At 43.0% G+C, this 22,085-nt stretch overlaps 1 protein-coding gene across 16 annotated transcripts in view; it reads left to right on the forward strand.

Moving 5' to 3' along the window:
- Zxdc (ZXD family zinc finger C) overlaps positions 1-22,085 on the forward strand; it is a 30,460-nt gene that overhangs the window by 1,899 nt on the left and 6,476 nt on the right. For 4 of the 16 annotated variants that reach the window (XM_074044500.1, XM_074044502.1, XM_074044501.1 and 1 more), the window contains exons 2-8: positions 1,378-1,530; positions 1,630-1,708; positions 2,416-2,546; positions 5,856-6,026; positions 9,619-10,304; positions 11,378-11,440; positions 11,987-12,071. In XM_074044500.1, coding sequence (XP_073900601.1) covers positions 1,378-1,530; positions 1,630-1,708; positions 2,416-2,546; positions 5,856-6,026; positions 9,619-10,304; positions 11,378-11,440; positions 11,987-12,071 — 1,368 coding nt within the window. Of the gene's footprint in view, positions 1-1,377; positions 1,531-1,629; positions 1,709-2,415; positions 2,547-5,855; positions 6,027-9,618; positions 10,305-11,377; positions 11,441-11,986; positions 12,072-12,958; positions 19,169-19,275; positions 20,647-20,970; positions 21,952-22,085 lie in introns of those variants that run through there. The other 12 variants (XM_074044503.1, XM_020186351.2, XM_074044510.1 and 9 more) reach the window with 11 other exon arrangements.

The raw sequence follows: 22,085 nt of genomic DNA on the forward strand, positions 1-22,085 counted from the left end.
ATGAACATGTTAAGATTCTATGTTTTCTTCTCACATGCTCATGGACTGCCCAGCACATCTCTGTGGAGAACATTAAGCCACTGACTCAAAACCTTTTTCAGTCATACACTTTTGTGAGAATCTGGTAAAAAGAGCATCATAATAGGAAGGTCAGGGATCCAGCTCAAGGCATGAGGTGCCCCTGAGGGTTTTGTGTTGACTAATCATTGGGCTTCCATACGAGCTGGGGAGCGACAAGTGATACACCATTAAATGGCCTAGACATGAATTTTTTACAGTTGAGCCAGGGGATGGCCGGGGGATTGGGAGAAGCCATCTAGAAAAGATCATCGAGCTAGGGTGAAAGGGTATGGTCACTGATGGAGTAGAGGGGTTTCTGTAAGTCTTGAGTGTGTCAGGGTTCAGATTTACCTGATAATTGTGTGAACACACCAAAGCCCCAAATAGGAACAGGCCAATGGGCAGATTGAGGCCAGAGAGGATGGCTTTAGGATGTTTAGGAAGATTACCATTTCCCCATAAAATACTGCCAGGGGAATTAGGGAGGGGTTCCTCAGGCTGATACTTTTATGCAGTGTTGAACAGTGTACTATGGTTCACGGGCACTGTGATAAAATGTTAAAGGCTCTGAAAAAGAGGTGCAACAAAGATACCTGTTAAACATCTTTCATCCTCATATTTCCACCTTATTTGAGCACTGAACATTGTTGGCAAAGGAGAAGTGCTGATGTGGGCAGTACAGCTGGGGACTGAGGATGGGGGTGAAGGAAAACTCTAGATAGGTGAAGATGGCAAAGCAGCATCTGAGGAAATGGACAAAAAGAAAAAGAAGCCAGATAATAAGTTGTGGGGCTGGCAGTTACAGAGGGTGTTGGAGGTTGTTAAAGAGTGAAGGATGCAGCATCATCTCCAAGGGCATGCACAGTCTTAGCTACCAGGATGGTTTTCAACCCTACAAAGCTCAACTGTACCACACAAAATCTTGTCTCATTAGTATTTCATTTCTCAGGGTTTTCTTGGGTCTCTCACATGAACAACATTGACATTTGGGTTTGTGGAAGATAAACCTAACGTGTGCAAGACCAGTACTTAGAACTAGTGAACAGGTGGCTGTGATTGGAGGACTTCCTCTTGATCAGTTGTTCATTCTCCAAGTCACATTGCAATAGGTGACTTGCGTGTGCTTATGGGCAACATCAGCCACCTGTATTATACAAGCCAAACATTCATGGTCAGGACTTTGTAGAAATGGCTTCTGGGTCATGTTTTTCCTCGTGCACTTCATTGTGAACAGTGTCCTGGGATTGTGACTAGCACTAACTGCACTGTATGATTTCTGTCTTTCCGTGAGCAGGGTTTGTGTTTTCTTTTGTTCAGGCTGCGAGAAGACATTCATCACAGTGAGTGCCCTGTTTTCCCATAACCGAGCCCACTTTAGAGAACAAGAGCTCTTTTCTTGCTCCTTTCCTGGATGCAGCAAACAATATGACAAAGCATGTCGACTGAAAATTCACCTAAGAAGCCATACAGGTAGTGAGCTAGAGAACACAACATCATATGACTCAAGGTTTGTCTTTGCAGTAACTGTTGGCATTTATAATTACACTATGCATTTTTTTCTTTTAAAAGGTGAAAGGCCATTTATATGTGATTCAGACAGTTGTGGTTGGACTTTCACCAGCATGTCCAAACTTCTGAGGCATAAAAGGTAATCCTTACATTTTTGTATGTTTTTTTATCAGCTGTGAAAATTAATGAATTGTTAGTAGTAGAAACCTATGAATGTGATAACTGTAGTTCTTTGGGGGTTATTAGGAAGTAGTCCAAAAATGTTTTGAATAATTGGAAAACTTTAAGAAGAAAATTACTAAGAATTTCATCCCCTAAAGACAAGGTTCTTTTCTGTATATGACTTTTTTTTAAATTTAAGCAGCATACTTTACATACAATTCCATTTTTTTTCTTTTAAATTCTCACGGTCATTGCAAACTTTTCATGGTGATAATGACAACATTGGCGCCTGTGTCCAAGTGACGTTCATTGCAGCTAGTGCTCTGTGTACACTTCTCACAGTCCTTTGTGGCTTGGAAAGCTTGTTGGCCATAGGGATTTCTAAACAATGGAAACAGCTTTATCAATACATTTGGGATTCAGCCGTTCCTAGGTTGAGGAGGTGCTAATTGTTCTGTGTCTGACTGTGGGGCCAGCTTAGTCATTGAAGTAGAATTTCTAAATTATCAACCTCATGTGGATTGAAGATAAAGATTTTCTGGAAAGTGCACTGATCAGTTTTTAAATGGAAAGAGCTTGTAGTTTTGTATATTTTGCAGAACTTTAAACAAAGAAACACTTCTGAGGCCTTTTGCCTATGAGTTGTGTGAGTGATCACTACTCCTTTGTGTTTCTTTCTGGCAGGAAACATGATGATGACCGGAGATTCACCTGCTCAGTGGAAGGCTGTGGGAAATCATTCACCAGAGCAGAGCACTTGAAAGGCCATAGCATAACCCACCTGGGCACAAAGCCGTTTGAGTGTCCTGTGGAAGGTAGAGTTAAAATGTTGCTTTGAGCTGTGAACTGAATACCACACAAACATTCATGTTACGAGTTTAAGTTGTTTTAAGGTGAGTTTCAATTGCCTAAATGCAGCATTCCATTTCTCTGACTCATTGAGTAGATCAAACATGCTGTCTCAGAAAACAGCATATTGAAAAGAGCGCAGAGGGAGAACTGACCGCTTCCCATCTGCCCTGCCACTCACTGTCTGTGACTCTAGTTATGTTACCTGTGGAATTCAGTGGTTATGAGGGTGAGTGAAATCACTTAATGCTTTCTTTCACATCTGGCACATAGCTTGGACTTGCTAAGTGGTAGGTAGCTACTCTTATTGCCACTGGACAGCAGTAAAGCTGGGCTGACTTGAAAGGGGTATTCGTAGGCTTTTTTCGTTAAAATGCTGAAGGCATAGTTCATTTGCCAAAACCTGCTTGTGGTCCATGGAGAAGCAGTGACCCAGGGTAAGTTGTACAGTCCCTGAATTGATGTCCTCAGCTTCTGTCTCCTGGCCTCAGTTTCCTTGACTGGAGGGGGATAATTAGGTCAATTTAAAGCTGAGACCAGAGTAACCAAGCTACAGTTCCTCCTTCCATTAGTGTTCCAGTTGGGGGTGTGAAGTGGTGAACAGGAATGGGCAAGGGATACAAAAGGTTCGCCTTACTACTCTATGGGAAGGAAGAAGAAATAGCACAACACATGGGGATGGGTGTTGGAGACAGAAAGACCAGTGTGAGAGACTCTCCCAGAGGTGCAAGAGCAGCAAGCCAAGTGCTTAAAGTAAGCAATTTCAGTCTGGCTTATGACTGAAAACTTGTCTGTGGGGAGGTCCTGCAGTCACTCTGGAGACTTGGATATGCCTGGGGAGGTGGGGAGAAGCACATCAACAATGAAGTCAGACCGAGTAGTGCATGGCAGTGATTTGGACCAAGGTGGGGGTTGAGGGAGAGCCAGTAGTTAGGTACAGTATGTCAGCCTAGGTGGGAACACAGCCTAGTTTGGAGGAAGGGGAGTTTGGTTTGGTCATGCACTACAGTTTACATACCTTTGGCTTTGCAGCTTAGAAGCAGGGTATGTGTGCTCATGGGGCTTGGTGAGCAAGCTGGATTGGGAGACAAGCAAGCAGCACATGAGTCCTCACTCTGGCCATGGAAGTGGAAGGAATTCTCAAGGAATGGTGTAAATCAAAGAGACACACAGTGCAGGGTAGTGACTAAAAGTGTGAATTCTGGATTTACACTGCCTGGACTCAGGTCTGAAGTCTGCCACTTAGTTCTGGGACCTAGGGCAAGCAATTAAAGCTTTGCACCTCTTCTCAGTAACAAAATAAGTAAAACTTCATAGGGTCGTTGTGAGGATTCAGTTAGTTGGTAAGTTTAAAGCATAAAAATCATCAGTATGCGTCTGTTACTATTGTTATGATTGTTGTTACTTTAAAGAAAGCTTAGGACAGCCCTGGGACTGCTGCTACAGATTGTAGTGGTAAAGTGGAAGGAGTGCCTTGCCAGGAGCCCTGAAGGTGAAGGTGGGGGCTCATAGTACCCAGGCTGGCCAGGGTCAGGGACCACACGGGAACATGGTATTGAATGGTAAGTTTCAGTGGGATGACTCAGGCAGACCCTGTTCTGTTGTCCTACAGGATAGCCTCAGCAGGAGGCAGGGGACCGCCTGTGCTGCCAGATCTTACAGAAGTGACTGGGGAAAAGAGGAAGGGGCAGAAGTTGGCTGCACAAGAGAAAGCATTTGTTTTAATAGAGTTCTGAAGGAGCTTCAGGCAGTCTAGATATTGAGGTTCTGGTAGAGAGACTGATGGTGATAGGAGAGTGAGATGAGCCAGCAGGGCTTGGCTGAGGGCCATCTCCACGAGGCAGTGTAGATGGAGTTGGGAGCCTGGTGCAAGCATCCCAGACCCCTTCTCAGATTGATAAGAGAAGTTAGTCCCTCCATTAAGACCATCCTTGGCATGGTGGGGCAGAGCTGCCATACCCAGGGCCTGGAGGTGAGCTGTTTTTAGAAAAGAGGCTGTAAAGACAGGTTAGGGCCAGATGAGTAAAGGCTGCTTCTGAGTGTAGTTTTGGTCTTTAATTCCTTCCTTTCTCCCCTCCTACTCCCCTCTCCCCCCTTTCTTTAATTCTGATTTTCTTTAATTCTGATTCTCTTTTCTCTCTGTACTGAGGTTTGAACTCAGGGCCTCATGCTTGCTAGGCAGGTGCTCTACCACTTGAACCACTTTGTCAGCTGTGGACTTTAATTCTGAAATGGGGCTTTGAACTTGTTTCCAGGTCGTGCTCTGTTGGTAGGTATTGCTTTATTTGGTCCTCATGATACCCATGTAAGGTAAGTATTAGTCTCATAGAAAAGAGAAAGGATGCAAAGGATAAATAACTTGTCTAAAGCTTTACAGCTAGTAGGTGGCTGAGCTAGAGTTGGGATGCAGCTCCCTCAGCCTGTACCTCTTCTGCTTTGCTGAAGTGTGGCCTCTGCCACTCATCCAGGGAATGCCACCTACCTCACTGTTTCCTGCTCATGAGACTTTTTTTTCTGAGTTCTCAGGAAATGTTCTACTTACTCTATTTCCAGAGTACCTTTGTTGTTTCCACACTGGTTTTATTTTGCATTTTATCATAACAGATTGCTGTTCACAGATCCTACCAGGTCACAAGCTTCTGGCTGCAGGAACTCTCCCTCCCCTCTGTGTATATGGGCCAGAGCTCTAATATAGTGGGAAGTCAGAGTATGAAGAGAAAGTAATTGTGATTTTGTGTTCCCTCCTGTGCTTGCGTGTAGATCTGAGGCAGGTGTGAGTTGAGTGTGTAAACAGTGAATGCCGTCTCTGGCTCCACTTGTGCCTCTGACTAAGGGACACTTTCCCAGTCTTTGGGCATGAGCTGTGTAGTGATAAAATGAACGGAAAATAAAATGGCTTTAGTGATGTGCTGAGACAGATGCAACTCTTAACATCATAGGATTGCAGTTTTTGTAGTAGTAGTTTAATAGAGGCACACATTTTTGCAGTTGAGCATTGAAGGAGTTCTTTGACTTAATTTTCCCAATAGCCCCGTGTAGTGGGTGGAAGAAACTTGAGTTAGCTTGGTCAGGTCACACAGGACTGTACTTTTCCTTATGGTTTTTACCTTGTGATGTTTTCCTAGGGATGTTCCATATATGTCCTTGCCAGTGACCAGTGCTTGGGAACACAGTCTTGTGATTCTGATGTGATTATGAAGTGCCTTTTGTTACTGGCTTGTTACTGGCTTCTCAGTCATTCTCAAGAGTAACTCTTGTTCCCCTCTGTGTTCCAGGGTGCTGTGCTCGGTTCTCAGCTCGCAGCAGTCTGTACATTCACTCTAAGAAGCATCTGCAGGATGTGGGGACTCCAAAAAGCCGCTGCCCAGTGTCCAGCTGCAACAGACTCTTCACCTCCAAGCACAGCATGAAGGCACATGTGGTACGGCAGCACAGTCGACGCCAAGGTCTGCATGTTTGCATCCCCACCAAGATGTGTGTGCCTGACATATGTGAGAAAACAGAAATGGTGCTGTTTCTTCTTGCCTCCTTTCAGAACTGTGTGATCCATGAGATCAGAGATGGGTCACAGTAGGCCTCTTTTGCTTCTCTCCTGCCATTTTCTTGCCTCCACTCCTGCCCCTCTCATCCCTCCCTTACGTCTGAGAGAATGTTCAGTCTTTTAACTCATGGGCCTTCCCTGGTGTCATGCTGTAAACCTGCCTCCTGCTGGAGCCTTTGTGGTCCAGCATCTCCACATTTTCTGCTCCCATCTTTACAGTCCTGCAAGACTGGCTCCTCTTCTTGGTCCCACTGAAAATTGGATTCCACACTGTGGGGATTGTTTTCTCCAGGAGGAAGGAGGCTCTCCAGGCCCAGAGCAGAATTGTTTCAGGGGTGGTCTGGAGAGAGATACCACAACAGTAGGCCAGGACCCATGAAGGGAGGTTGTGAGTACGTGAGGGCTTGTCATTTGGCTCTCTGTAGCATAGGACTTAGAGACTCACATCTATTGGCCTTGCCACAGTCCTCCAGGGATGAAGGATGCTGAGGGTGTCTGGGTGGCAGCCACGGCTGCCTCTCCCCTAGAGCACTTTCAGGGACCCTGCTGTCTGGGACGTGGTAGGGTTGACTCCTGACAGGGCCCAGCTGGGAAAGTCCTGGCCAACCATAGAGTTAATTCTGCTGCTCATAGTCCATGCAGTCTGTGTGAAGTTCTAACCAGACCCGCTTGCTGTGACCTGTGGGAAGTCAGTGCTGTGGTAAGAGCAGAGCACCTGCAATGGGGCACAGTTTCTTCCCAGTTGGGATCTTGGGTAGGAGTTCCTTGAGCCCTGCTTCCCTCATCGTTAGAAGTAAGAAATGAAATGGCTTGTTAAAGTACCTAAAGCAGAGGACTGAGCAGTCTGGGCTCTTTCCTCTGGTTTCTTCTGCTGTTGGAAATGATCACTTATTAGGCACTTTTACCATTCTGTGTTGTATTGAAAGAAACTTCCCTTCTTATAGCCTTGTGTGTGTCAAGAGTGTCACCTTTGCTTATAGAGACCCTCAGTCACCAGATCCTCCTTTCCACCTCTGAGCTGGTGCTCCGTGATACCACTCACTGTCTGCAGGCCCCTCTCCTCAGCATTCCCTTCACCCTTCCAAACCTGGCTAATTCAGAAGCTAGCAGATGAGCCTTCTTTAAACTCCAGCTTGGTAGAGACCCTCTTAGCTGCTCCTGTAATGCCCTGTTATATCCTGTGTCATGTTTATAAGAACCAAAGTATCACAGTCCCCACCTAGTAGAAAACAGGCACTCAACAAATGACTGACTACTGTGGGATTGTGCCAGACCCTCCATGGAGTTCAGTTCATCCTTACGGTTGTCCTACCACTGGTTACTGGGCAGAAAGTCTTGACAAAGTCATGCTAGTAGAAATGTCCAAGCCAGGTTCTTAATGGGTTCATTCACCTCCCAAAGTCGTGATCCTAACCATTTACTTCAGATGCTTTTCTTAGTGACTTTTTTCTTGGATGTCCTTGCACATGTCAGTTCTCTAGGTAATGGTTGTGGAATTAGTAAAATGCTAGACAGGAAATCTATAAATATAAGTTGGTGGCCCCGTTCACACTGTAAGTACTATTTCATAGAGAGTTGAATCCTCAAGATAGGAAATTTTTGAAAAAGTGATAGTTATCCAGTATCAGTTTCTCCAAAGAATTGCGCCCAGTTCCTTTCAAAATGTTCCATTGTTTCTAAGATAACTATTTATTAAAGAAACTTTGAGTTGTATGTGGTGGCTCAAGCCTGTGATCCTGCTACTTGGGAAGCAGAGATTGGGAGGATTGCGATTTGAGGCCAGCACAGGCAAAAAATTTGTGAAATCCCCATCTCAACCAGTGGCTGGACCCAGTGATGCACACCTGTCATCCCTGCTACATGGGAAATATAAACAGGATGATCTGGGTCTGAGCTGGACCTGGGCATAAAGTAAGATCCTGTCAAAAATAACCGAAAGCAAAAAGGTCTGGCAGGCAAAATGGCTGAAGTGGTAGAGCACTTGAAGGCTCTCAGTTCAACCCCCCAGTACTGCCAAAACAAAAAAGAAACTTTGTAATATGACATCTCAAGAAGATGTATTCTGAGTTTGGTGTTTTGTTTTCTTTATCAAGAGTAGATTTCTTTGATAGGTGTCTTTTAAAAATAAAGCATGTACTTGAGCAGACATTCACTCTTGGAAATATGAGTTCATGGTTGACAGTTGGAGTGGGAGAAACAACCAGAAAGCCCCTCCCTTGTGCCATGCACCACCAGTTAGGACTCCGCAGTGAAGTGTTCTTGGGGGTAAAAAAAAATCACAAGACCTTATGTTACCTAATTCAACTCTGTTGGTCCCATTTTCTGTTTGCTCTGTGGTCAAGGCTTGCAATTTGGTGTGATTGGTATATACTTATACATAAGCCGGAGCTTAAATGTTCATTAACTTTTGTTGTTGTTACTGGGGATTGAACCCAAGGCCTTGTGCTTAGGCAACAACTCTACCACTTGAACCACACCCCCAGCCCAAAATGTTTTTGAAGTATGTTAATGTTCGTTATTCTCCCAAGGGTTTTCTGGTTACTCTGATTACTTAATTGAATAATGAATCAAGTATTTAAAGAGTGTTACAGTAAAAAATTAAGCTGCCAGCTGCAGAGAGATCTAAAACATCTGTTTCTGTATAATGATTTCATCCTGCACTGGGTGCTGAAGGAATGGAGGTGAGTCAGACTGGCTCTTCACCCTCGAGATGATTGTGGTCCCGTGGAGGAGGAGGTTAGAGGTTGGAAATGTAATGGGACGTTGGGGGTGGAAGGATGGAGCACTGGGAGAAGAAGCCCATCAGGAAGTTCCATCTAGGAAGACCCATCTGCAGAGCATCTGGAAGGACCTGATGTCCGAGCTCTATGCATCAGCCTAGAGCTGGAATTTGCTTAGTCCAGGCAGCCAATTTTATTCCCCCTCAGTTTACTCCCAGTTGCTCAAATCTGTTTTGGGGTGATAGATATCACCTAGATAGGTAGCTATCACAACTAGATAATTATGGAAAAGAGCACAGAATTTGACAAGACAAGAGCTGACAGGAGCTGATTTCAAAATTATCCGCAGAGCCAGAGCTGGTCTTAAAACTGACTTTAAAGGCTATGTACCCTGGGAAGTTTCACAGTGTTCTTGGTTACTTGCCATGGCATAGGAGAGAGAGCAGGTTTTGAAGCCAGAAAGATTCAAATCTTCCATGCCTCTCACCAATTGACAGGATTTCAGGAAACATTAAGTAATCATTCTCATTTCCTCCAGAGAAATCCTTGTCAGCCTGAGGATTTGAAGCTAGGTCAATTTATCCTTTCCTTTGATGTGTGCAGTGGCTGACACTGTGCCACCAGCAGGTCCCAGTCATTGGTCAGTGATAACTGGGCATCAGGGTCCAGAGAAAGGATAGTGAATGTTGCCTTGAGGGTTTGCTTGCTAACATCTTAATGCAAGTTCTCATAGTCTTCTGAGGTCATAAGTAACTGGGATATTCATTCCGTTTGCAGATCTCGTATCTCAGCTGGAAACTCCAAGTTCTCTCACACCCAGCAGTGAACTAAGCAGTCCGGGCCAAAGTGAGCTCACCAACATAGATCTAGCAGCACTCTTCTCTGATGCACCTGCACACGGGAGCAGTTCAGCAGGTGCATCAGATGAGGCGCTGAACTCTGGGATCCTGACTATTGACGTCACGTCTGTGAACTCCTCTCTGGGAGGGAACCTCCCTCCTACTAATAGCTCCTTAGGGCCCATGGATCCTCTGGTCCTGGTAGCCCACAGTGACATTCCTCCAAGTCTGGACAGCCCTTTTGTTCTTGGGGCAGCAACCACAGTCCTCCAGCCAGGCAGCTTCAGTGCAGATGATGTGCAGGCCATGAGTGCAGGAGCAGTAGGCTGTTTGGTGGCTCTGCCAATGAAGAACCTGGCTCAAGACTCTCCAGCTTTGACCTCCAGCAGTAACTTAGCGCCCATCACCACACCAATCTCTTCAAGCACCTCCCGAGAGACTGCTAGTGTCCCAGAATTGCTATATCCCATCAAGGTGGAGGAGGACTTGCCTCCTATCTCGGATGGGGTCAAGCAGCAGGAAAAAAGCCATGGGCTGCCCAGGTCTGTGCTCTCCAACTCAGCAGAGAGGCACGGTGCTCAGAGGGACACAGAACTCAGTGCAGGCACCAGCAACTTCTACTTGGTATGAAGCACTCTATTCAGTCAACACCACATAGCTTACTTCTCTTACACTCAGTTTTGAGGATATTCGGGATTAATCCTTTCTATGCAGACATTACTTACTGGCTTGTAAAAGGACAGAACTCTGGGCTATAAGTCTGGAAATCTGAATTTAACCTTGAGTCTGGAACTGACTAGTTCTTACAACCTTGAGCAAATCACCTATCTGAGCCTTAAATTCTCAGTTATTTCTAAAATAAGGGGGTTTGGCTAGATGATTTCTAAGGTTCTTTTGAGTTGTGTGATTCTGTGACAATGTGTTTTCTTGAAAAATCTTGGTGCATTTCATTATGCTGAAATGTTTTGCCTTTGTACTCTTCTCTTAATGACAAGTCCTAGAACAGGAAGAATTGCAGCAGAAACTACCTTTAAAGTTCAATGGAAACTTTAAAACCATACCAAAATAGTTTTTAAATTAAGAATCAAGAAGAAAAAGGGAGCCCTCATTCTTGGAGAATTACAGAATGCATCTCCAAGTTTGAGGCTGGACAGCTATTATACTTTAATTATTTTTATATCAATTATACATTGAATGTAATTTAACTTAGTTTAAAGATTCTTGGAGAGAGTCTACTTTCCCCAGTCTTTTTGTGGCACAGTGTGAATTGATGATGACATTTATATTGTGCAGAATGTTCAATCTTACTGTACCACAACTTAAAATGTTAAATCTTCTGAATTAGGATCAATTGTGAGGGCACCTAGTAAGTGATATACTATGGAGCCAACTTTTGTTTCTGTCAGTGTGAGAGAAGCACGATCTCAGTGTCTCCATTCCTTGTGTCTTGCTTGTCGGTGGCAGAGCCATGCTTGCTAGCATGTGCTTAGGCTGATACAGGAGCTGCAAAGCAACAGGTGGTTGGCAGAGATGGGAGGTGGCCATAGGTCAGAGCTGAGTAGAAAGCAGTCCCTGGCGCAGGATGCCTTCGGACGCAACATTCTTGGTCCTTGTTGCATCTCCAGAGCCTGACTGTGGGTGGAGGTAGAGGAACCGGTGAGACCTTGGTCCTAACCCCTTGTTCATTTTCTTGCTAGCTGTGTGATGTTGGGCTCCCTCGCTTCTCTGAGTACAAATGGTGTGTGGTGAATGGGTTACAGGTATGCCATGAGCTGTAGAGAGCTGTTCTTTCTCTCTCTGTAGTGATAAGTATGGAATTGTTTTTCTTGTAAAACATTCACACATTTACAGCAGTTCAATATTTGAATCCTGTTTGGCTCCCTCAGTAAGCTTGCTGAGTTTAGTGATATACTTACTATATAGATGCATGACACTCAAAGTGCAGCATCTGTCACCAGCATCACCCCAGGTCTGCTGGGTAAAGGTGTAGACAGTGTGGAAACCTGGGGGCAGGCTGTTGTGACATAACCCTGGCACCAGGGGAAGAACAGCTTCTTTGTAAAATATTTTAATATGTTTTGAGGTTTTAGAGGAATAAACTTTGCTTCTCCAGATGTTAAAATTATGTGTATTGTTCCCTCTTGATACCTGAATGTAACATTTGGCTCTCTGTGTGCCTTTGCTGGAGATTGTAATGTGATCACTGGAGATGCTCCAGAAGCAGACTTAGCACATTTCTGTAGTTCCCTTGCTACCCTTCTTTGCTGTGTAGATCAAGTGACTGACACACTTTTCTTTGGTCCCAGGAAAGTGGGGGCTCAGCAAGAACTGATTACCGAGCCATTCAACTAGTCAAGAAAAAAAAGCAGAAAGGAACTGGGAGCAATGCAGGTGAGGCCGAGTGTGCTGCAGTGCCAATGGACAAGGGACCACGTTCTCTTGTGTCACAGTCACTGGCAGAGGAAGCACACAGAACACATGTTTCTGTGTTCCTTGTTTCATTTTTATGTTCAGAATGCCCTTTTATCAACTTTTTAATTTTATGTGAATTTCAGGAATACAAATAGTAAACAGATCCCCAGCATGTTCAAACATGCTTTATCTAAAAAAATCTTTGTGAAAGTTAGTACTTTAAACACAAGTGTCATTTATCTGGAAGGGTACTAAGGTAAATGAGCAGAGCAGGGCAAATGTCAGCAAGTGAGGAGCAGCCTGGGGCTGGGGCTGGGGCTGGGGCTGCCACTGGATCCAAGGACAGTGGGATGTAGAGCCAGCCCTGTGTGTTCTGTTGAATGATGTCCTCCAGTTCAATTACGTTAAAATACATAAAGTCAGAGCTTTCTTAAGTTAAAAAAATAACACATAGACCAAATAAGACCTGGTAGTTTGTGACCTCATCTGCCTGTCCCTTTTGAAAATGGAATAGTGGGATACAGTGCTTAAAGGAAACTGTTAAATACTTTTGAAATAGTAATGGGGAGTTCTTCCAGTATATTATTTTTGTATATTTCATTCATCTTTTATTTTTACTTAAAATTTATTTATAAAATGGGTGTGTAAGATCAGGGATGCAATTTTATTCTTGCTTTCTACTCTTAATAGTATCATAGCAAGAGCAGGCACAGTGGTGCACATCTGTAGTCCCGGGACTCAGGAGGCAGAGACAGGAGGATCATGAGTTTAAAGCCAATCTGGACTACATAGCAAGACCCCCATCTCAATAGTTAATTAAATAACTATTTTTTATCAGTTTTCTTAAAATAAATGTCTCCCTACAGTGATTGTTGGATGTGTCAGTGTTGTGACTTAGGAAGAGACACCTCCACAGTTCACAGAATGCCAATGAAGAATTTACAGGCTATAATGGAAGAAAATGTAGCGGTGGAAGTCTATAAATAGAAGTTACCACATCCTAGGCAGAGTTCATGAAGGAAAGCAGATGCCTTTATTGAACCTGGTAGATAATGGTGAGCTTAAAAGAAAAAAGAGTACTGTAAACGTTCAGGTGTATAGTATGTGTATAGTATTCATTGTGTTGCATTGGAGTAGTATTTATAGGGATGGTTTGGCTTTTTAATTGTTTTCATAAATGTTTCAGCATCATCTTTAAAAAATAAGGCACTTTAAAAATGATAGCCACGTATTGTTACCACTTCTTTTAAAATGAACAGTACTCCCTTAATATCAAAATCTAGCAAGCGTTTAGATTTTCAGTTGTCTCAAATACCATAAGTTATTTTTGTAACTGTCTGTTAGAGTCAGAATCCAAGTAAGAGTCATATATTACTTTTGGTTAAGTTTTGTTTTACTGCTGTAGGTTTCGCTTCCATCTCTCTCCAAGGTTTCTGTTGAAGCAGCTGGGTTGCCTGTCTGTCCAGTTTGCTGGTGTGCTTTTGTTGATTGCTACACTTGTGGCGTAGTTTAGCAGGTTCTTTTATTTTATTGGATGCTTCCTATAAATGAATAACTACATCTCCAGGCTTGCTCTGATTCTTTTGGGATGAGGGAAGGTTGGTAAAATTCCTTCACAGGTGGTGCTGGGCTCTTCTGGGAGGCTGCTGATTGGTGACTAGCACCTAGCTCCATTAAATCCTTGGGTTTTGCGGAGAGATGGTGCTTTGATTCTGTCAGTCCTCTATTGTTTATTAGCTAGAATACGTGTGTAAAGAGCAGCTTCTCAGTTCTTTACCCTTGAGGAACAAGGAACAGTTCATATAAGAAAGATGAGATTTTTGAGTCTTCATTAGGTTTCAAATAAAATTTGATTTCTCAGCATCTTCCCGAGGTAATCCAAGTGTTATAATGCATTCATTGTTCTAAACATTTACAGACTTTTAAGAGAAATACAACTGGGGCACCTGCCAGATATCCAAACTTTGTGTGTGAAGGCAATGAGAAAATGTCCCTAAAAGAATGAAGGCTGAGCTTCTGCCCCATTCTTATCCTCCTGAAAAGCCCTCTTGAAATACTGTGACCAGCCAAGAGAGGGAGGAATCCATGTAGAGGCCACAATTCCTTTAATAAAACCCTTCCAGCCAGTTGTGCTTTTCCAAATCTGATGTTTTATTTGCTGTGATTTCAGACTTGGAGAAAACTACTGCCTTGGGCGGTAGTATTCTGCATGTATTGTCATATCTCAGTGTCTCAGCTGTGATAACTCATTGCCCAGCTTTCCCTTCCCATCAGCCTCTTTTGTTACCCTGGTGCATCTATCATACTGAGAGCTTCTGTTGCACAGTCCTGGGAGCTGAGGACAGACTTAATTTGTTGACTAGGTGCTCACCAGTGCCCTTCTCTGACCCTGGTCTCCTCTAGCTCACATTGAGGCCTCAGCCCTTCCTTGCTTGTCATGATGCTATTGAAGAGGACAAGTCCACCACTCTGTGAACTGGTCCTCTATTTGGGTCTCCTGACACTTTCTTGTGATCAGACTGGGGTTAAGGTCTGTTGAAGCTGGTGCTGAGCCCTCCCTACTGCGCCATGCTGGGCGCAAGTGTGTTGATTGGGTCCATAGGCAAAGGTGGTATCTGCCAGCTTCTTGCACTATAAATGTCTGCTTCCCCCTTGTGATTAGTAAAAATTTATCTTGAAGTAGTTATTTTGAAGTTGTGTGCAAAGTTTGCCCCTCACCTCCAAAGCAACCCTTAGGTTTGGTAATTCTCTAGAATTCACAGAACTCATTAAAAGCTTTTGTACTCACAGAGTTGATTGCAGCAAAAGGACGCTGCAGCCCAGGGAAGGGCCTAGGGCCAGGTCCATGAACATATTGAGCTTGAAGCTTCCCAGTGTCCTCTCATGTGTGAACAGTTGGACAATACACACACAGCATTGTTGAGCAGGGGAGCTTTCTTAACGCTTGCTATCCAGTGTTTATTGGGACTCAGTTGAATAGACTGGCTAACTTAGTCTCTAGCCCCTCCAGAGTAGAACTGGCACTGGGTGACTCAAAGTTTCCACTGTACCTCACATTGTTTGCATTGGCTATCCGAAGTGGTCCAAGGACCCCAGGGAAAGTAGAGTATTCTTACCAGGTAGAACATTCTAAGAGTCTCCAGGCTACCTCCAGGAGCCCAGGCAGGGTGAGTCCTTTACCCTGTACTGCAAATACTCCATTTCTCTTTAAACTTTCCACTGATTTAATAGCAGTGGATTTTGCTTATGGAATTATTACCATGGTAGTCTGCTGATGATTTTCTATTCCCCTCATTCTTAGGCATTTATTAATTAGAATTCTTCTGTAAAAAACAGCTGTCCCTTCTCTTTTACTTATTTGTGCATTCCATTAATGTCAGTATGGACTCAAAGGTATTTCTGTTACTCTTTAGGTTATAATCAATATTTTATGAGCATTTATTTTGTTTCTCCTAAGTGTTCCAGATTCAGCCAGTGGGAGCTCCTTAAGTTGGATTCTTATGCCTTTCAAGATACCCTATCCAGGCTTTTTTTTTTTTTTTTAAGCACTTTTTTACTTTCTGGCACCACCAGACTCATGTTGTATTATCCCTGCCTTAGCCTGGAGTCAGACGCTTTTCCAGCAAGTCCTAGTCCATTTTACTGGAGAAAGGCATTTAGATCCAAGATGTGAATGGGTGCATTTACTGCTGCCACGGTGTCTTGTATGAGGAACTCCAGTGGTCAGTGCTGGGAACTAGAGTGGTGCATGTTACATTCACCCACATGAGCTGTGTTTTGAATTCAAAATATTTCTGATTTTAGAAAAGGTACATGTATTACTTAACACTCCTTATTACTACATTGGTACTTTTTAGCAAAATATATTCATTCATTTAAATAGGATCAAATAAGATTGTCTGTAGCTTCATATCAGTTTTGCTGCTAAATTGTTGGTACCAAGCTTGGGGGGGAAGTTTAGGTTTTGGAGGGTTTTGGATTTCAGAATTGTTGACCTGGAATAAGTCCAAAAACAGAAGTCATAACTCATTGGACTAGATGGAATCAAGTCATTTAAACACAGGCAGAACTTCATGGCTGTAAACCTTGAAGTTAAGAGCAAAGGTATGGATTTTACAGAGTGTGCTAATGCGATCAGATCTGAAAGCGAAGGCTGCCCACGTTGTGTTGCTGCTATTGAATATAGGCATAAAATGAGTGCCAGTTTCTTTATCTCAAGATTGAGGTCCTCCCTTCAAAATAATTATCCCAAGTGGTTTTTCTCAACATAAGAATGTCAAGTTTTATTCCTTAAACTGCTATCAAAATCAGCTTTAAAAAACAAAAAACAGAGCTGGGTGCTGGTAGCTCATGCCTGTAATCCTAACTCCTTGGGATGCTGACATTGGGAGAAAATCATGGTTCAAGGCCAGCCCAGGCAAATAGAGACCCCATCTCCAAAATAACCAGAGCAGTGGACTGGAGGTATGGCTCAAGTGGTAAGAGTGTCTGCTTTGTAAGCACAAAGCCCTGAGTTCAAACCCCAGTCCTACCAAATGGGTGTGTGTGTGTATACATAATGTCCCCCAAAGGGGACAGTAAACAGCAAGAAAACTGAGGGTATCTGTGTCACCATAAACATAGGAATATGACTGCCCTGCCAAGAGACAAAGATTGAATATGTCATAAAGTAAAACCCTAACTACATGCTCCCTAGAAGAGGCACACCTCTATGGAAATATTTGGGAAGATTAATGCTACAGGGTAAAACAGGACAAACCACAAACAAATCACAAAGTGTGGATTAACATCAACATGAAGAGTATAGAATTCAGAAAAAAGATTGGAGACAACGAAGGTTTTCCTTATTTTGGTGGTGGTTCCGTGTACATCCCACAGCAGACTCAAGAACATAGGAATATTTATTTGAAAGGAGTATAAAGTGGAAACTGAAACAAATCTAGGATAACTGAATAAGACACAGCAGCTCATTGAAGATCAATCAGAAAAATTAGGCTTCGTTAGTGGGATTAATGAAGTTGATCTACTAGATCCTACTGCATGTCCACAGTGTTTATAGAAATTAAACTGAAGAAATTAGGGCATGAGGAAAAGGTTTTATGAAAAAAAAATAATTTCCGTAATACTGTGCTTTCCAACCATATGTTGTAAATTGCAAAGTAAATGAAAATTACTTGGAAAACAAAAGAAAACCCACTGAACAATTTGGTAACAGAAGAAATAAAAGCTAATTGCATATACTTAGAGAAAAAGTCGATGACTAACTAGTTATAAGTTTGAACTCTTGAGCAAGCAACTTTGTAATATGGCAATAAAATCACGTTCTTAGAATTATCGTGGAGATTGAATGAAATTACACATGTACTCGTAAGCACTCAGATGTAAGCTGATGACTACTGCGTGTCATTGTCTATGAAATGTTGCGATGTGACTGAAGCTAGGTGCAAGTATGTGCCGCATGCACCTTTGTTTTAAGTAAGAAAAAGGAAACTAAGTGAAATTAGTTATTTCAAGATAAAGAACAGACTTCAGGAGAGTCAGACCCAGATTTGGGTGCTTATTTATATACACCTGTTCAGATTTGAAAGAACTTTTAGGATGGGCCAAGGAAAACATGCCTTTAAGTGGATACAACTCCCAGGCTGTTGGTTTCCACTTCTGTCTGAGCAGTTTAGCTAAGAAAAAAGAGAAGATATAGCAATAAGAAGTAAACCTTTCATACAAGCTGTATGATGATATGTTGTGATATTTATAACAAAATGCATAATTTTCCAGGAAAACAGATCATCACTGATTTTGAAATAATACAAACAAGAATAAGTTTGTAACCATGGAAGAAGTCAGGATGTCAGTCTCACACTAGAAGTCTTCTCCTTCACAAGATGTGTTGAATAAATACTGTCCCAGAGTTTTGTGGACAATGGAAGCTTCCCATGAAAAAGCCTGGCAAGGATACACCTCAAAAAGATAGCTGCAGACTAGGAGTGGCTTATGGGAATAGACAGGAATGTTATAAATAAGTCACCCTTAGATCTGGCAGTATATTTAATATATTCTGAGCAAATTGGGCATTAGGAAATCTAGTGATTGATTTATCTCAGTCATAGATCAATGAAGAACTTTATTTTCTCAACACATTTTATATTTGATTTTAAGAAATGATAGTCATCACTTGTAAAAATAGGAATACAGTAAAGATTCTGTAGCTTAACCAACAGCCAGCATCATGCAGTGGTGAAATAACTACCAAAGGCATCCTACATATGTACCTGAGGATAATAACAGAATTATATTCCCATTGCTATCTTTGGTATTTTATGCTCTTCTAGAGGTTTTTGCCTTTGAAATAAACTAAGAAAAAGAACTGATAGTATTGTAAGGAGAAGACAGTAATTTGTAGATGATTTGACTATTGGTTGGAAAACTCAAAAGAACCAACTGAAAAATTAGTAAAACTTAGAAGATACTTAGTGACCAGTTACAAAACAAATGTGTGCCAACTAGGGTTTCCTATATGGTGGCAATAGCAGTTAGGAAATGCAGTGGAGGAGATCTCACTCACAATAGCAACAAACATTTCCTGCAGGAGGAAATTTCACAAGTGGGCAGTAACTACACAAGAGGATGACAGAGCTGCCTGAGAAGCAAGTTTGCTTCTCCCTAGTGTGGTCAGTGTAGTATGTCAGGTAAAGGTGGTTAAGATAGCACAGACACCCACACTACTGGTTGCTGGAGAAGGGGGCAGGAAGCAGCTGATAAACAGACCAAGTGAAAGTGTGATGGAGACAGACAGAACCAGGAAGGGAGTCTGTGACTGGTTGCAGTATTCACTAGGAGAGATAGGAAGGCCTCAGGGAAGTGACAGCTACTGGAGGTGAAAGGTGTATCCATGGAGATAGCTCCCTTGGCCTTGCAAAGAGACAGTCTAGGAAGGGCCTGAGGCTGGGATGTGCTTGGCCCATGAGAAGAGAACCCAGAAGGCCAATGGTGCTGGAGTGCAGAGAACCAGAGAGTGGAGGGGATCCAGTTATCAGGGCCTTGCAGGCCATTGTCACAACTCTGGCTTTCACTGGGTGGGGGGGGGGGGACATGAAAGAGTGTAATTAAGAAAGGGACATGGTTCTTTTTTTAAAAGGGTCATTCCAGCTGTTCTTTTTTGTTTGTTTGTTTGTTTTTTTTCCAGCTGTTCTTCTGAAGACAACTATTAGGTGGTATGGGAGAAAGCAAGGGGTGTGGTTAGGAATTTCTTGTGGTCATCCAGCAGAAGTGGAAGTGTCTGTGGCCAGAGTGGTGACTGAAAGGCAGGAGAGATTCTGGACCTGTCTAGAAGGCAGAGCCCACAGTATTTACAGGTGTGGGTGTGAGGAAGAAGTAAGTGTGTTACAGGCTTGCTACCTTTCCTACAGGGTGGAGACAGTTTCACTCGAAAGTCCAAGAAGACTTTGGGACAATTACACAAGAACCCATGGGTAAGAATACCCAAGGATACAAAGAGAAAATGGTCTTAGAGGCTTTATACTGTAGTTTTTAAGACCTGTCACAAGACCACCATAACTCAAGCAGGGTGTGCCTGCCCCACAGGCAGAGCCAGCACTCTGAGAAGACTGGGCTCATCCTAGTATATGAAAGAGGCAGCTCTTCAGACTACTGACAGATGAATGCTGGCCTTTGGGGGGAAAGATGGAAATTACAGAATAAAGACTAGCCAAATTTTGATGCTTTTGAAAAGCTGTTAATAGTAGGCACACTTACTGCTGTTCGATGTGCTGTACATGTACGAACTCATGAATCTGGATCTCACAATAACCCTAGAAGGTAGATGCCATTACCAGCAGTCCTTTCTGCAGTTGAGCCACTGAGACAGTGTCACATAGGCAGACTGGACAGAGATTCTGCTCTTCCCCACCACACTGCACCGCACCAGGGGAACACAGGGGCCTCATTAGCACATCTTGTCTGCACAGATTTGACCAGAAGCAGCATCAAATGAGACTGCTGAAGGTGATGCGGCAGATGAGTGCCTCCATGAAAAGGCAGTGAGCACATGGGTGAACATTCACAGAAAGCAGCTAACAGGCCAGCAGAAGCACGGTGCCCACCCAGGTGCAGGGACATGTCCTTGTGGCCCCAGCCTGGAATTTCTGGAGGATCATTTGGCGATGCTTCCCTGAGCCAAAAAATGCACCATGTTCATTCAGTTCACTCTTGCAGTCTTTGGAATTTAGCTTATGGAAATAACCAGATAAAGGTGTGGTGTGCCAGCTGCTCTTCTATGCAGAACTGTTTATGATGAACAGTTGTAACTTAAATGTCCACCAAGAAAGCTGCACGCTTTGTTCGTGTTTCTTGTAAGTCTATATAAAAAAAGCTGTGTGTTGATAGACACGTTTGTATATATATTGGCAAAGAAACAAAAGTGATAGAACATTCGTGCATGGATATTCTTTCTGTATAAGATTGAATATTTTGTTATGCTTATTTCTACTTTTTGTATTTGAGAATACACTGATTGTATAATTAAAAATTGATATTAAAACTGCCATTAAAATGGTGAGCAGCTATTCCTTCTGGAACACCCCTTGTGAGACTTCCTGAGGCTCTCTGGTATCCTTACTTGTAAAGTTGAGACAACATGTGGTTTCTTTACTGAGAGGCAGTGTGGAAGAGGCCAGGCTAGTGTGTGCCTCCCACCTATGTGGCTTGATAGCACTGGACTGGCCTCTCAGCAAAACCTCAGCTGTGGGCAGAGGGTTGATCTGATTAAGCTGAACACACATGGCTAAAATGCTATAATGGATAATTGGTTGAATTAAGCCTTGAATTCAGTAATCTAGTATTTATGATTTTTTTTTTCCCCCTTTAAAACAAAAATCTTCAGGTGCCTGAGTCATGTTTCTTCCCTTTCTGCCTGTGCCTGCCATATGCACACACAACTGACCACTTTGAAGGGAGAGGGGAGGAAGGCAGGTGAGTGCAGGGCTGTCAGTCAGCCAGGAAGTTACACTGTTTTCACACATCTTTGTGGAAGAAAGACAATTCTAGTGATATGCACACAGTTCCTGTGTAGTTGTAGATTTGAATATGAAGAAGCACCCAAGGGGGTTGGACTTGCATGAGCCACTTTGGTTTCTGTTAATGTTTATGCCTTTCTTGTTTCTTGTGCTGCTTCCCTACTGGGACCCAGCATGTGCCCCCAGCTCCTTTGTTTTCCATGTGGCAGACACCCGCTCTCTGCAGAACCACTAATTGTTGAACATGTTTCAGAAGCTTTTAAATTTAGTGTGCAAAGCTAGCATATCCTAATGCTAAAACCTTACAGGTATTATATCTAAGACTTAGTGTGTACCTGGCATGGTTCTAAGCCTCTTATGTCTGTTACCTCCTTTAGTTCTCACTACTACCCTCTGAGGTATAGGTCCTGATGTCTTCATTTTCTAAATAAGGAGCCTAAAATATGGAGCGATAACTGACTTAGGCCTATATAGCTAGTTTGGGGGCAAGACCAGGAGTTGAACCTAAGGAAGACTGACTCCAGAACCATCCCTGAGCCTGCCAGCCACATGGTACATGCCTTTCCTCTCACAGGTAAAATAGATGTTGAAATCCTGAGTAAGATACAGCACTTCAATTTTGGACTAGTAGGACTCACCCAGGGTTTTAGGTGGCTCAGGTTTAGTAGGGTGGCCTGTCCACACTGTTGGCCATATCAGAGAGCAGAAAACCACAATGTCTTCACTATGCCAAACAAGGCAGTTGATAACATTCATGATCTGCCAGGTTAAAAAAAAAAACATAAACTTTAATCAACTGAGATCCCAAAACATTTCTCTAATAATGATAGTTCAGAGGAACGGTACTAGAGGCAACCCCATCAAAATCAGGAAAAGGTAGCGAAGCAAACAACACAATATTTACAGAATAGCTAAGAAGGAAGTGATAATGACTTATCAATGATGTGATCATCTGCCTTAGAAAACAGGGAGCTGAGCAGGG

Source organism: Castor canadensis, chromosome 10 (assembly GCF_047511655.1).
Source record: "Castor canadensis chromosome 10, mCasCan1.hap1v2, whole genome shotgun sequence".
Lineage (NCBI taxonomy): Eukaryota > Metazoa > Chordata > Mammalia > Rodentia > Castoridae > Castor > Castor canadensis.